General features: G+C 37.9%; 1 protein-coding gene across 1 annotated transcript; it reads left to right on the plus strand.

Moving 5' to 3' along the window:
- Positions 1 to 1,074: 1,074 nt before the first annotated feature.
- On the plus strand, positions 1,075 to 16,264 carry pygmb (phosphorylase, glycogen, muscle b). Its single transcript, XM_053629395.1, has 20 exons — positions 1,075 to 1,435; positions 3,014 to 3,115; positions 3,337 to 3,415; positions 3,514 to 3,617; positions 3,765 to 3,896; positions 5,419 to 5,530; positions 5,761 to 5,843; positions 6,012 to 6,155; positions 7,084 to 7,176; positions 7,973 to 8,119; positions 9,237 to 9,400; positions 9,675 to 9,789; positions 10,778 to 10,879; positions 11,329 to 11,476; positions 13,036 to 13,094; positions 13,262 to 13,403; positions 13,638 to 13,845; positions 14,352 to 14,486; positions 14,712 to 14,778; positions 15,816 to 16,264. The coding sequence occupies exons 1-20, from the start codon at positions 1,193 to 1,195 to the stop codon at positions 15,963 to 15,965; spliced, it is 2,529 nt and encodes an 842-aa protein (XP_053485370.1). The 5' UTR covers positions 1,075 to 1,192; the 3' UTR covers positions 15,966 to 16,264.
- Positions 16,265 to 16,565: the final 301 nt, after the last annotated feature.

Genomic DNA, 16,565 nt, shown 5'->3' on the forward strand with positions numbered 1-16,565 from the left:
CAGCTGGACGGGGAAATCTCACTATCTGGCAACTTGCCTGGCAACAGCACGCTCCATACAGTGCAATAACCTAACGGACCTGAGAGTGTGCGCGCGCCTGTACAGCGTAGTGATGAAAATTCCGGCTCTTTTCAGAGAGTCGGATCATTTGACTCGGTTCACCAATAAGAGCCGACTCTTTCATTTAAACGGTTCACTGCTGGGTTTTTTCCCCCTCTCTAAAACGTTTGGGATATTTTGACCAGTGATTGTCTTTGCATAACTATTATTGCAGTTGTTTGCTAAAATATTACTCTATATTGTAAATAACAGAATAATGTCACTATGCATTGCATTTCATAAAATGTATGTAAATAATTGTCAAATCTAAAAGGTACATCCGATTGGCCACCCCGGGTGCCACCCCAACATTTTATTCACTACTGGCAGTTGCTGATGCTGATTGACATCGTTTGTTTAAAGAAGAGGGTTTTTTAAATTTTATGTTCACCAGCAGCGTGTGCAGTTTTCAAATCACGGACGACCCGAGGATGAGAGAATATGGTTGCAGGATACCGTAGAATAAGAAAACATCATATTTGAAGTAATTTAAACTCAGCAGTTCATGTAACAGACACACACTACTGTATCTCATCTCCTTAGTGCTTAAGCTTTATTTTCTGAAAATATTTTGGACAACACTTATAGACACAGACAGGGTGACTCAATTCTTTCCACCATGTGAGTACAGTGTGTGTGTGTGTGTGTGTGTGTGTGTGTGTTATTACTATCAATACCAGAAATGTTTGGTCCCCAAGTTGAAAACAGCTTATAAATCATACATACTACATTTTTTCATGTAAAAATGCATTTTTGTGATGTTTATGTGATGGATAAGTTTAGGGGGATAGAAAATACAGTTTGTACAGTATAAAAATCATTATGGAAATTCCCCATAAAACATGGAATCTCAACATTGTGTATGTGTGTGTGTGTGTGTGTGTGTACCCCCGAAAGTAGCAGTGGCCACCCCCTGTATAAAACTCTAGTTCCCACTGGCCCACCCCCATGACACATCGCTATTCGGCGCTACCGCAGCAGCTGAGAGAGAGAGAGAGAGAGAGTGAGAGAGAGAGAGAGCGAGAGAGAGTTAAAACGTCGCGTCCTTGCAGCTCACCGTCTTCTCTGAAATAAAGCCTCTCATCTTGTCACCATGTCCAAGCCTCTGACCGACCAGGACAGGAGGAAACAGATCTCGGTGCGCGGTCTTGCCGGGGTGGAAAACGTCGCCGACCTTAAGACCAACTTCAACCGGCACCTGCATTTCACCCTGGTGAAGGACCGCAATGTGGCCACGAAACGGGATTACTACCTGGCGCTGGCCAACACCGTGCGGGACCACCTAGTGGGCAGATGGATCAGGACACAGCAGCACTACTACGAGACCGACCCGAAAGTAAGCACGAATTGCCAGTTCCTCCATTCACATAGCGGCTCGGTCCCAATCCGCGCACTAACATACTAAGTAGTGCGGGCTGAGAGATCGCCATGGTGACGCACAGTCTGTTTCCACTGGTGCGTTCTGTTTCAGACGGATACTATGCAGTAGGTTAGTGTGCAGGTCAGCACGTAGCCATTTTGCGCAGTGTGTCTGTGCGCGCGAGTGTTTATATCTTAGTGGGGACCGAATATCCAAACAAACACAGAGGTATCTGACAGTTTTGACCTTGTCGAGGACATTTGGCCCAGCAAAAAAACAAAAAACAAAGCTGTATTAAATAGAAAGATTAAATAGCCAAAGCTTTCTTTTTGGTTAGAGGTTAAGATTAGTGTTAGATTTAGGTGTCAACCTAGCATTAATTAATCATAGTATTAATGGAATGTCCTTACAAGGATAGTAAGCTTTTGAGTGTGTGTGTGTGTGTGTGTGTGCTTCTGTGTTGGGGTATTTCAAATGTCGAGAACTGCCTAACAAAGATATAACCTGCAGGTTTTACCCTTCTGTGTGCACTTCCTTTGAATCAGCTTTCCCTGTGTTGCCAGATTGTGTTTTCCTGCTCACAGAACACATACACATCCAAATCCAAACTCGATTAAAATTAAGACATTTTTTGAAAATTCTTATTATTTTTATATTTATTATTTACGTATAAGGAACATGATCTATTTGGGAGAGGTACATTCTATTTTTATATGGAATTGTTTATAGCTATGTAAGGGATGGAGATGATAATCTGGCAGCCCTGATGCATTCAGCCTGTTACATAAGTACAATGTGAGGATTGATGTTTGTACTTTTAGGCTGCAGACTGAAAGGCGGAGAGGAAGCAAGCTGATTTATCAGCTGTGCTGTGTGACTATAAAGCACAGAGCAGCTCACTGTCACTTAAAACATCAAATTATGTTCTGCAAATGTAGCTACATTAATAAAATGGCATCACCTTTAGGAAAAAAAAAACCCTGAAGTGTCTGTGTTGTAATGTTGTTCTCTATGGTGTGTGTGTGTGTGTGTGTGTGTGTGTGTGTGTGTCTGTGTGTGAGTGGAATGAATGGCTGGCCTCTTCACAAAGACAGTTAGACCTTTTCAGAAACTCACCAATGCAGTTATTTATACACAAGCACAAATGCCAGGTCACACACATACACACACACACACACACACACACACACACACACACACACACACACAGTTGTTCTCCCTACTTCATTCCTTACAGTGACAGACCATAAGTGTAATCTGAGGTGATACAGAGCGAGTGAGAGAGAGAGAGAACCCTTGCTGACAGATTGTAGTGAAGGACTGAAGAGCACACAGACCCAGCTGATGGGCCTCTGCACATATCACACACATTAACCCTCGCTGGTCTGATCATGTGTGTATGAACTTAGATTAGCAACTTAATGATTTGAAAGCTGTGTGAGTTACACAAATAAAATTTTATTGTAATTATGATTGTATTGATTTGTGATCAAATACACCGTCTCACCCATATCCCCCAACCCCTGCCCCCCCACCCCCCCACCCCGTCTGCAGCGGGTGTACTACCTTTCTCTGGAGTTCTACATGGGGCGCACCCTGCAGAACACCATGGTCAATCTGGCCCTGGAGGGCGCCTGCGATGAGGCCACCTACCAGGTGAGATATGCAGTAAAAACTAGTGGCGAATAAAGCTATTTTTGCTACTAAAAGAACAGAACAGAACTGTGATGCAGCCTTCACCAAATGACACATAGTGGGAGTACCCCACTATGAGAAATGAGAAATGAGAAATGTGCAAATAACAACAAGTGCCTTTCAGGATAGGTGGTATCTTTCATGTACTTGATTAAACGTCTCTAAATCTATCCTCTCTGTAGTTGGGACTGGATATGGAGGAGCTGCAGGACATTGAGGAGGACGCAGGCTTGGGCAATGGAGGCCTGGGCCGTCTGGCAGGTCAGATTCAATATGACTCAGTTTGTTATTAAACTGCATGTAAGAGTTTTGTCATTCATTCTAGAAAAAATATTCTTCTTCCTGTATATCCTCCATAGCCTGCTTCCTCGACTCGATGGCGTCTCTGGGCTTGGCAGCTTATGGTTATGGAATCCGTTACGAGTTTGGCATTTTCAACCAGAAAATTGTCAATGGTTGGCAGGTCAGTGTGTTTGTGTGTGTGTGTGTGTGTGTGTGTGTGTGTGTGAGAGAGAGAGAGAGAGAGAGAGCAGCAGCAATGTACTGTCTAAAGTTATTAGACCTCATATTTAGCAGTTCCACAACAGTGCCTTTGACTGATGTCTGACAGGTCGAGGAGGCAGATGATTGGCTGCGATATGGTAACCCGTGGGAGAAGGCCCGTCCCGAGTACATGCGCCCCGTGCACTTTTACGGCCGAGTGGAGCACCATCCTGATGGAGTCAAATGGGTAGACACACAGGTATGAACATAATCAGCACCAACGTAGAGTCCTGTCCTGATCATGAAATATTATGTTTCACAAAAATTGACAGACAATGAACCAGCTTGTTAGAAAGATCACAAACATTTAAAGGAGCGGTGTGTAATTTTTAGAGCTCCCTGCTACTGTTGAGATGAACTTCAAATGCAGTGAAAACAGCTACGATCCTACCCCTTCCGCACAACTGACTCCATACCCTTCTGTTATATCTACATATGCATCATGAGTTGCTTTTTAATGAAAAAGGTGATCTCTGTTATAGATGAAGAGGAGCTTATTTCTGGGCTGGAAAAAATGTAAAAACAAGCCTTTAATGATGAAACTCGCTAAATCTTGGTTCATAGTCTTTAAAATATATCTTTAGAATGTTATTATTATTATTATTGTTATTGGTGAAGAAACACTTTTAAACATCATAAACACGTCTCCTTTCAGCTAACATGTTTAGGGATGATAGTTTAGTGATAAACAAAATGAATGTCAATAATTCAATAATTTACTAAATTATTTTAGGACTAGGTAAAAAATGTTTACATTTTCTAAACTATGTTTTCAAAACCTGTACATGTAGGTTGAGCTCTAATTTAATTGAATACAGCTAGCTTTGATATTAAGATGCTAATAAAGCCCTTGAGGGTTTCAGATTTGAGTAGCTCTGCAATAATATGTAGCAATAGTTTATCTAATTCCAGCATTGTGGCATATGCATGATGCCCATCTGACAGAAGTTAGGCCTGATCAGACCGCCCATTTAAACTTGTGTTATGCAAAGAAACTTTTGACCATAATGTAGGCCATAATGTGTAATTACATATGAATACATTACATTCATAGCATGTTATAACACATTAATATTGCATCTTATACACATACATAATTATATATATATATATATATATATATATATATATATATATATATATATATATATATATTTTAAAAAGTTACAGTTTATAACAACGTTTATATCGGATTTCAGAGTTCGTAATGTTAATGCATTATAAGCAGTGTTTATTACCAATAACAAAGAAATTCAGCTCTAGTTTTCTTAGTGCATTATGTTTAGTTGTAGATGAGTTATTTCACAAGTTGTCAAGTTTTTAAATATGATTTCCCCATCATTTGTCTAGTATAATTCTTTTATTAAAGAACAAAAGGTGACGTGTTAATGTGCACACTACTTCAAATGTACCATGTTAACTCATAATGCATAACAAAGATAGCTACAAAGTGTAATGAATTTTCATGGCTAATTTATAAATAACAGTGCGCATAACGGCTTATGAATGCACTATAACATTATTCATGAACGTGTTCATCGTTTATTATAGGTGTGACCTTCATGGACAGGGTTGCCAGTAATTCTTTAGTTACGGTCCCTCTATTCACTAATTGTAAAGTATTTTGAAATGCCATAGTCATTGTCTCGCCTTTATTGGCATGAGCTGGTGTTTGATGGTAAAAAAGCTGTTTTTAAAGCATGGCCGTTTTGTTTGAACAGGTGGTTCTGGCCCTGCCGTATGACACTCCAGTCCCTGGATACAGAAACAATGTAGTTAACACCATGAGACTGTGGTCAGCCAAAGCCCCCTGCGAATTTAACCTCAAGGACTGTGAGTACTTCAGCATAAATCACTGGATATACTGTCCATTTGTTGTCGATGTCTTTTAAATATCAACACTAATATTAGACATTTTTATTCATTTGTAGAGACTACTCTACTCAGACTATTCTTACACGTGATGTACATAGTAGAAATAATTTGGATCCTAAATGCTTGTGGGAAAATCAGGAATCTGAAAATCACGTTTGTTACACACTAATACACACTGTGTTTAACAGTTAATGTTGGGGGCTACATCCAAGCTGTTCTGGACAGAAATCTGGCTGAGAATATTTCCCGCGTGCTCTACCCCAATGACAATGTGAGTATAATTTTATATTAATAATTCAGCTGATCAACAGGAAAATAGCCACACTATGAAGTAGTATGCTATTTTCACTGCAGTTGAATTGAATTGTTAGTAAATGACACCTCTGCATTTGTTAAATGTGTGTCTGTGTGTGTGTGTGTGTGTGTGTGTGTGGGCCAGTTCTTTGAGGGGAAGGAGCTCCGTCTCAAACAGGAGTACTTTGTGGTGGCTGCTACTCTTCAGGACATCATCCGCCGTTTCAAGGCCTCTAAGTTCGGCTCGACAGAGGTGGTGCGCACAGACCTGAACAAGTTACCTGAGAAGGTGAGAACCGGAATTCTCCAAATAGATCAATTACATTACCAGAGGCCAAAAAAATGTTTTTCTGGATGTGTTTTTTTTTTCGGGGGGCCATTGAATGTGATCAGCATTGAATTTATTTGTGATGTCACACCCCACAGTAGTGGTTAATGGTTCACATGAAAGTATACACTCAGGGACTTTAAGAACTTTCAGCTGGTCATAAGTATTTATTTTTTTACATAGCCTACTAGGTTTAAATGTTGTAATGTTATTGTGACAGTTCAAAAAAGATCAAAAAAGCTTTAGCTGTCCAATTTATCTCTATCAGCATTATTGAGGAGAGGTGTGAATTGTTTGTCCAGCATGAGGCTCACACCCCTCCCCTTTCCCATCGCCCTTCTCATCAGTAGCTAAACATAGAGTCATGATACTCTACATACAGAAACCCAACAGTGTCCTGACTAATCTTATAACAGACGTGTGGTGATAAAATAATTCATTTGTTTATACTGATTGAACATGACTGATAAGTTGATTGAACGCCAGTGTACTACGAGAAAGGGTTAAACACACAGAGGGTTTTTAAAAGTCTTATTACAGTTAAGTGTACATGTTTTTTTTCTGAACGTTACAATAAAACTGTGAGGTACTCTAAGACTAGATTTTGAGACAGTGTAAAATCTTACTTTACTGTAAAATGTACAATAAAACATTTATAACATTGCAAGGAAGATCTTATCTCAACACCTACTGACAGATCATGTGTAAATGTGTTATGATTGATAAGGATATGAAAAAAAAGAAAGAACAGAAAATATTATATATAACAGAATATATACTAATACATATAATGCACCCTCATAATTAAATTCAGCTGAGTAATTCAGTATATTCTGAGAGATTTTCCTTGCTGAGATTGTTTCCTGTCTTGCTTTGTTTTGCCATTCAGGTGGCCATCCAGCTGAATGACACACACCCAGCCCTCGCTATCCCTGAACTGATGAGGATCCTGCTGGATGAGGAGAAAGTCTCCTGGGAAACAGTATGCTGATGTCTATTCCATTGTGTACTTTAGATTATAACATACAATAGTAAAATTCTTTTCCAGGCCACTACTCCAGGCATATATTGATGATTATCTTTTGAATCTGATTGGTCAGAAGTTGTTGACTAATCTTCTATAATCTTCTATAACAGCACAGCTCTGATAGTCACAGGTTTATATAAATGTGCTTGTTTGAATACAATATTATTATTTCTATTGTAATTCACATGGATTTGTGTGGTAGACTCTCCACATAATCTAAACCTAATAATAAACCAATTAAAAGACAGCTTTCTATTTAACAAAGAAAAATATATAACAATAATGATTCTATAAGGAGACTTTTACTTAACATTTATGGAAGGAGTCTCCAGTGTCAGTCACATTAAGTACGTTTTCTGCCACAGGAGAGTAGCAGAGAGGAGGATTTTGTGCTTTTCAAGTTTCTCAGTAACAAGACAAGCTCTGTGTGTGTGTGTGTGTGTGTGTGTGTGTGTGTGTGTGTTTTAATTAACTTCAAGAAAGTGATGGTGAACTAACTTGTCGTGGACATTCCACAACATTGAATGTAACTATAAAAAATGTAATGATAAAAATATGACATATTGTTCATTAATAAATGTAAAAAATGCTAGCCTTAACAAATATAGAGGAATGGTATGATGCATATCGGTCACACCACCTCGTCACGGATTATTTTGCTATAACGGCAGACCCCCGTCAGGTTTTATTCCTAACATGATCCTATCCTACATGTGTTTTCAGTCCTCTTCTTCTCTCTCTCATCTTGCAGGCATGGGACATTACCGTGCGTACTTGCGCCTACACTAACCACACCGTCCTTCCAGAGGCTCTGGAGCGTTGGCCTGTCGACCTGTTCCAGAACCTCCTGCCTCGCCACCTGGAGATCATCTACGAGATCAACCAGCACCACCTGGAGGTCAGCTGAGAAATCCTCTTTATTATATTTTAATTTACATTTACATTTATTCATTTAGTTGCCACTTTTATCCAAAGCGACTTAATTATTTAATTATTTTAAATATTAATGTTATATTTAATGACAAGAACATGTTTACACTTGGTCGGATTGTATGCCACATGCATTTACACCTGTATTTAATTGTGTGTCTGGTTGAAACCTGCTGTATGCTGTGCATAGTATGCAAACCAGCACTTGCAGAGGTGGACAAATCCCTAGCCTGTTTGAGAGGAAGAAGCGCATCACAAGCAGATAGTGTATCTGGGTTATTAGTTTTAGTAAGTGTAATTAATAGTTACAGCGCATTGCATAAGTATTCACCCCCCTTGAACTTTTCCACATTTTGTAGTGTTACAATCTGGAATGGATTTAGTTAGACTTACTGTGATGTAAAAAAGTCTGGGAGCACTGGTGAAAATGCTTCTATTTTGCATTCTTTTCTCATTTAATCCAACAATTTTCATCACAAATTATATTACTGAGAACAACTTGAGTAAACAGTAGAATCTTTGAAATATTTATATGAACGTCAGAGTTTCTTAGGATTTGACACACCCACTTTTTCCTTTAACGACAGCGTGCACTCATGCCGGCATGGACTTCACAAGAAGCACAATCTTATGATCCATTTTAGAGCGAATCCATCGGAGTGTCGTCTGAACACATGCTTCGATAGAAGAGATTAGGAATGAGGAAAATCGGGACCTTTTGCACAAAGCAGATAACATGGTCAAATTCACTAATTTGCTTACGTTTAAATAGTGACCTAGAAATAGTGCAGAATCTTGAATATTTAATATTGAACATTTGCTTTCTCTGTTTTACATATTTTAAAATTCTAAAACCTTTTTATTTCCAGTTTGTAATGAAATAAACAACCATATATATCCCATATATACTTATATAACTTTTTCCAGATCCAGCTAGTCTGTGAGGTTGAAAGATGTAAAATATGATCTAATCCAGAATGTTAATGAGTATTTAGGATTTACATTTAGGTGGTGCTGGAGGTTGTCCATCAATTTATTGTTGTCATCCTGTTTACCTGATCAGTATATCTCTTTATTTCTTCAAGCGAATCTCCACTCTGTACCCTGGTGATAACGACCGTTTGAGGCGCATGTCTCTGATCGAAGAAGGAGGACTGAAGAAGATCAACATGGCTCATCTGTGCATCGTCGGCTCTCATGCTGTAAACGGTGTGGCTCGAATCCACTCAGAAATCATCAAAAACACAGTGTAAGGGTCAACTACTACATGTAGGATCAGATTTAGCAGCTATACATGTGCTGAGAAGCTTTTCTGGGGAAGATGACTTACTAGGGAGCATGCAGAAATGTGACATCCTGATCAGCAGTGTTTAAAGTGCACAAAGCTAAAATGACTAAATACCTTCATTTGGCCACTACAGTCCATGGGAACATCTTGTTATATAGATTTATATTTGATGAGTTACGATGTTATTATATGCTCTGGTAAATGTCCATTCCTGAAAACAGTGTTTTGTCTCCAGGTTTAAGGACTTTTATGAAGTGGACCCACAGAAGTTCCAGAACAAGACCAACGGCATCACCCCTCGCCGCTGGCTAGTCATGTGCAACCCTGGCCTTGCGGAAGTCATTGCTGAGGTGAGAGGTGCAAAAGTGAAAAGCTTTGCCCTTCTTTCAATGTGGTGCTGATTATAAGTTGACAAGGCGGTCTGGGAAAACCCATCGGGTATCACTGTGGCTAAATTCTGTCCAAAATGTTGAAAAATCAAAAACATATCTGGCAAAAATGGTGGTTTTTGCCTTTAATAAACTTCGACACCTCTACTTTAAGAAACACAAATTTTTCATGCAAATGACATGGATTTTTTTTTTTCGCTTTTTAATCTTGACCTGGCTATCTTCCTGCAATGATCATGTTAGGTAAAGAGACAGTTTAATGAACAGTTACACAGATAGTCTGCTTCAAGATATTGAAAACCTTGCTAGCTATTTATGATTTCTCCACACAGTTGTTGGCTAGCTATGTGCTGTAGCAAAACAGATTAGACATTAGACAGTTCAGTTCAGTTTATCAACAAATATCAGCTGTGGTGCTTCTGCGCCACACTCAGCATGGATTTAACCATCTACTATCTAACCATCTAACCATCTAATATTGCCTTTTTTTCGTTTATTACTGTTTACTCCTTTTTATAGTATTTTTTTTATACTATCTATCTATCTATCTATCTATCTATATATATCTATATCTATATCTATATCTATATATATATATATATGTGTGTGTGTATATATATATACATATATATTTTTTTATTTTTTTAAATATAGAAACATTTAATATAATTAATGGCAATTTGTTTCCCGTCTCAGTTTTGGAGGTAAACAGGTAAATCATTTTTAGGACTATATAAAGCAGAACATTTCACCAAGTGAAGAGTTTTCCCAGGCTGCCCCACATATATGAATCACTTGGAGGGTGCATAGACAGTAAATGAGAAATAGTACTGCGTGTTTTTTAAAAAATATGTTGCTTATTATAAGATCCAGTATGTATTGTAAATAGACTGAGGAGATAAATGGGTTTTAAAGCTTGTGCCATGTAATCCTGTACGTTACACATTAGCGAATCGGTGAGGACTACATTCGTGATCTGGATCAGCTGAAGAAACTCCTGGAGTTTGTGGATGATGAGGCCTTCATCCGAGATGTTGCCAAGATCAAACAGGTGAGGAGACGACTCGAGCTCATCCTCAGTATAGTCTGTGCTGAAAGACAGATGATGGGAATATCAACACTGTGCTGTTATGCAACAAATAACGTTGAGCTTCAATTTCTATAATTATAAGATTTAAGTGCATGCTCTGACTTTTTCATCTATAAGCATTTCTCAGTTCGGGTAATTTTTAAAGTCTTTATGAGTATCTGTTGTTTTTGTTTGAAAAATTATTATTATAAAAACAAATACAATTAAATTGTCTGCTTGAGCTGCTTAAAATCTGCATTGAAACAAGTCTTGTAGGTATATTGGAACAGGGAGAACGCTACAAATATTGGGAACATCAGGCCCGTTTATATAAAAATAGATGAAATCTAGCACCATAAAGGGTCCTTTGGTTTGTCTTTCTAGATTCATATTCTACTGTTTTCATCCTTTTACCTACTTTATATTTGCAGGAGAATAAGATGAAATTTGCTGTGCATCTCGAAGAGCATTATAAGGTTAAAATCAACCCGAACTCCATGTTTGATATTCAAGTGAAGAGGATCCATGAGTACAAGAGGCAGCTGTTGAACTGCCTGCACATCATCACTTTCTATAACCGTAATTACACCGTTTCATACAACTCTTCTCATCACCAGTGATTAATAGTAAAATGATAGTATCCAGTACACTTTACACTTAGACACATAAGACATGTCCAGACCACCAGGAATTTTCCAGTGAAATTTTATGTATAATGTTTGCAGCATTTTTAAAAAAGTGTTTCTTTATATATTTCCTAAAAGTATTTACTTTCCCAAGTATTAACATTCGATTTAATTGAATTATTCAAATGCCATCATATGTGTGACGTTTACACCTGTTTGTTTCATGTGTCTTAAGTGTCAATGTAAAGTTTACACTGATGTAAAATATCTACGTTAAAATGCAGGAGCAAATTAAACCACGATGGATTTAAAACTGTTTAAATCTAACTACCCAAAAACAAATTCAGGTCTGGGACTCTGTTATAGTTATATGTTATATAAGTATAAAATGGATCTGTCGCTCCAAGTCATATGACAATTAATCAGGCAAGCGGAAGAGACACTCGCCTGATGAGTTTGAAATACACAAATACATTGAAACTCACAATTACTCTATCATAACACAACTACTGGGTAACGATACAGATCCCACAAGGAGGATTAATCGGCTGACTATTATTTATTACCTTCCCGCTATATTAGAGAACATATAAATGCCTTATCTGTGCAGCAAAAAGCTAAACCTCTTTCTCTCTCTCTCTCTTTCTCTCTTTCTCTCTCTCTCTCTCTCTCTCTCTCTCTCTCGCTCTCGCCCTCACTCTCTCTCCCTCCTGATTGACTGGCTGTGTCTCTTGTCTGTATATTCAGACATCTTTCATGCCTAAAATTGACATATTTGATTTTGTGTATGACGTACACATACATATTTTCCACCAATTCCGACCCGGCACCCCTGACCCGGCGCTGATTGCGAATTGTTCACTGCAAAATATAACGTCAAGTGAAAATATCTTGAATATAGTCAAATTCATCTAGTATTTCCTATCATAAGTTTAGCATAAAAAATAAGATTATGGAACCTATTTCTTTTCTTTCTTTCTTTCCTTTTTTTTTTTTTTTAATTTTTTTTTTACTAATTTAAGTTTTCTCATTTTAAGCACTTATTTCTAGAAAGAAGGAAAACGATCTGCCAATAGAATAAGAAAATGTAAAGTTTAAATGTCTTTACAAAAATGTCTCAGAATAGCTTTAATAATCTCATATTTAGTTTATTGCAATCTTATAACAGGAAATACTAAAAAAATTTGACTATATTCAAGATATTAAGTATTTTTTTTTCTCTCCTGACTCAATATAATAGATTTTTCTTTTATTTTTAAACAAAAATCCTAAGCACTGCAGCTTTAACATTTGATGTATTTTTCAGTGTGCATATTTTTTTAAACTGTTAATTATGTAAAATATCTCAGGCTGCAGTTTGGGTTGTCTGGCTCGTTAAACAAGGCTGGTAGTGGGAATAGTTTTATACAGACTAATTTGTTTGAACATGGTGCAGCATTTCACTTTAATCAACACTTTAATCAATTGATCCTTGTTGTAGAGCTTAAATAACACTAATGTGTCTCCACTCAGGTATCAGAAAGGAACCAAACAAGGCCTGGACACCCAGGACGGTTATGATCGGAGGAAAAGTGAGTGTGATCGTGTCTTGTTTTGGTTATTTCATGAGTTGTGATTATGTGGATAAATTAGTTTGGCTATTTTTCGCTCAGTAGCTGACTGGGAATTAAATAGTGAGAGGTTTTCCTGTTTTTATATTCTTCTGAATCATGCTGTGTTACTGATTATTTTACACTAGGCTGCTCCAGGCTACCACATGGCTAAGATGATCATTAAGCTCATCACATCTATTGGAGAGGTGGTGAATAATGACCCGGTGGTGGGAGACCGCCTTAAAGTCATCTTCCTGGAGAACTACAGGGTTACACTGGCTGAGAAAGGTTTGGTGTTTTGCTATAAACTCAGTTTGTTTACAATTTCACAAAAGGTTGCTGTAGTACTCTTTATAATTCCTTGCTTCTTATCTGCTTCTTTTCCCCCATTTGTGGGATCAGTGGTCATGTAAAGTTGCATCATATTTAGATTTATGTTTGGATTTTTCTGACAGTCATATTGTTTTTTTTTTTTTTGGACAATTATTTATCTTTTTCCGTTTCTCTACATTCTCTATGTAGCAATCCCAGCAGCTGACCTGTCTCAGCAGATTTCCACTGCAGGGACAGAAGCTTCTGGAACAGGAAATATGAAGTTCATGTTGAATGGCTCTCTGACAATCGGCACTATGGATGGAGCCAATGTGGAGATGGCAGAGGAGGCCGGAGAAGGAAACCTCTTCATATTTGGAATGAGAGTGGAGGATGTCGAGGCCATGGATAAGAAAGGGTAAAAAAAAATTTGCTTTATGAATCTGGGTAGCTAATGCTAACCCTCTATGAGTAAGACAGACCCATTCAAGTTACCATGCATTGGACAAGACTTCATGATTGAGCGTATACAGTGTTTCTGCATTACTAAAGTCTGATACAACATCAACATCTCAGTGAAAGGGATGTGGCCTCTGTACTTGTCAATCTCAGTGAAGGAGGTGTGGCCTCTGTAGTAAAGGATGTGTTTTTTTTTTCTTCGAACAGTTTGCACGAGAATGAGCAAAGCAGTGATTAATTTATCTGTATTAAAAACATAAATTATTTTAAAAGTAAATTCTAGACATCAGCTTGATGATCGCACTCTATTGTCTTGTAAGGAGATGTTCCCATTCTGGTCTTGTCCCATTTTGCAAAAATACGAATAGAAATGGGACTTTGAATGCAAATAGATAATTTGTTTGAATGCAAAGTTTCAAACACGGTTTGAAAAATATTTTTTCTTCATATAATTATGCATTCTAGGTACAATGCTGCTGAGTATTACAACCGCATCCCAGAGCTAAAGCAAGCCATTGATCAAATTTCTGGAGGATTTTTCAGTCCCACTCAGCCAGACCTCTTCAAGGACATCGTCAACATGCTGATGAATCATGACAGGTCAGAACTAATTCCTCCCTGGCAGGAAACTAAACTCTTGCTCTGTTGCATATGAATAGGCTTTGAATAAGAATGTTGCATGTTTTACGATTGGGGATTAGTAACATTATACTGTCTTTTATACATATGAACAGAAGATTTTCCCTCTTCCTCTCCCTAGTCTTGGCACATGGAAATTCTTAATTAAATATCCATACCATTATTGTCTGTGTTTCCCTTTGGCAGGTTCAAAGTATTTGCGGACTATGAGGACTATATTAAATGCCAGGAGAGAGTTAGCACTGTGTACAAGGTTAGTGCGCAGCAACTTTTCAGTAGAGGTTGAAAAACATTTGCCACTTTTCTAAATACAAGTACATAGAAATGCAATACTCTGGAGTTTCTCAGCTGTGCATGAAGGTATTGTGTTTCCCAAAGTACAAAATGTACCCTGAAATTTAGAACCAGGTTCAGTGACTGGTTCCATTTCTCTAACCCAAACATATACTTATAAGGTAACCTTCAAACCTCAGTATAGTACCCTTTTTTCTAGGAATGTAGTTGTTCATTTAATATAAACTATAATCAAGCAGACACTCTGACAAGTGTTTATAACCCACAAATCTGTTTCCACACAAAAAAACAACAACCCCAAAACCCTTAGTATAAACATGCAGTTTTGTCTGTATTTTATAGCTTTTGTAACACACTTGAGTACTAGCACTTAGTGCACTTTTGTGTTAAACCGTAGGTCTCACTCCGTTCTTCATCCACTTAAGCTCCCTGGGCAATAAATAAATAAATAAATAATATGACGTCTAGTTTCTTTCCTAATACTTGGTTGTGCCTCTCCTTGCCTTGCCTTAATAACATCTCCAGTGTCTTGAGGTAGCTCCTGTCAGTTTAAACCCACTTGCACACAATTCAAATAATTGCTCCTAAATGTTTAAGATGGGATTTTACTGACCAGTCAAAGTGCCAGAGTGTTTGATTATGTATATCGAACAAGTCACACACAGGTTTGACCCTACAGTTGTCATCCTGCAACAGAAGAGTGTCAATGTTGTGTTCTGCTTGGACATGAAGCCTAAAAGGCAAACCTCATAGCCTGACCAACAGCTAACTAAACTTACATTCATCTATATGCACTACTGACTGAAATGTTATATTCAGATGCTTCTATTAGTGGCTAATTCTTTTTTTTCTCCAGTGAGCTTATGTCATACTTGTTTGTGGTCATATGATGAGTCTTACAGCACTTTCTGTCACTGTCTATACTTGTCTATGGTTGTATTATATATAAATATAAATTTATAGCTGAACTAATGATTAATGGTGTTCTCCAAACAGAACACTAAGGAATGGACCAAACTGGTGATCCACAACATAGCCGGTTGTGGCAAGTTCTCGAGTGACAGGACCATCACTCAGTACGCCCGTGAGATTTGGGGTATGGAGCCGAGTTTGGAGAAGATCGCCGCTCCAGACGACCCTCGCTAAGCAGCTACTCAGCATTCAAAAGCTCTTTTAACTGGAGTTGTTCTCACATTTAGTTAATTTCTGCATTGTGCTTGTGGAGATGTGTGCTGTGTGATTCTGTCATTACTTGATTGTGTTACAAATGTCTTCCTGTCCTGTGAGATCTGGTTCCCTGGCCTCAGTTTCAGAAATTAATTTCAGTGTGGTGTGTAATAACACGAGAAAGGAATGTTTTATTCATGTTACTCAGATGAACTAAAATGGGTCTGGGAACAGAAAGCTAAGCATTTAATAGTTTTAATATATTTTTTTTGAATGTATCAATATGGTCTGTCTAGTTTGTCTTCTTCTCATTAACCAAAGATCAACCCAGTTATAGAGAATTTACGTGGACCCACTGTGACATATAGAGCAACCACTGAAGGTTTAAGTGAACGTCTTTCTGTCAGTGTCTCATATTCAGCCACATGGATGACTGTTACTTGCTTGGAGTCATTGAGATATTCCTGCACGATTTTGTGTGTAGTGTTTCTGAAGTGCTTTAATATGTTTTTAATATTAATAGAGGCCGTTTATTAATCACGTCACGTCACATAAACTGACATTCAGTCATTAAAGCTC

Source organism: Ictalurus furcatus, chromosome 7, assembly GCF_023375685.1.
Source record: "Ictalurus furcatus strain D&B chromosome 7, Billie_1.0, whole genome shotgun sequence".
NCBI lineage: Eukaryota > Metazoa > Chordata > Actinopteri > Siluriformes > Ictaluridae > Ictalurus > Ictalurus furcatus.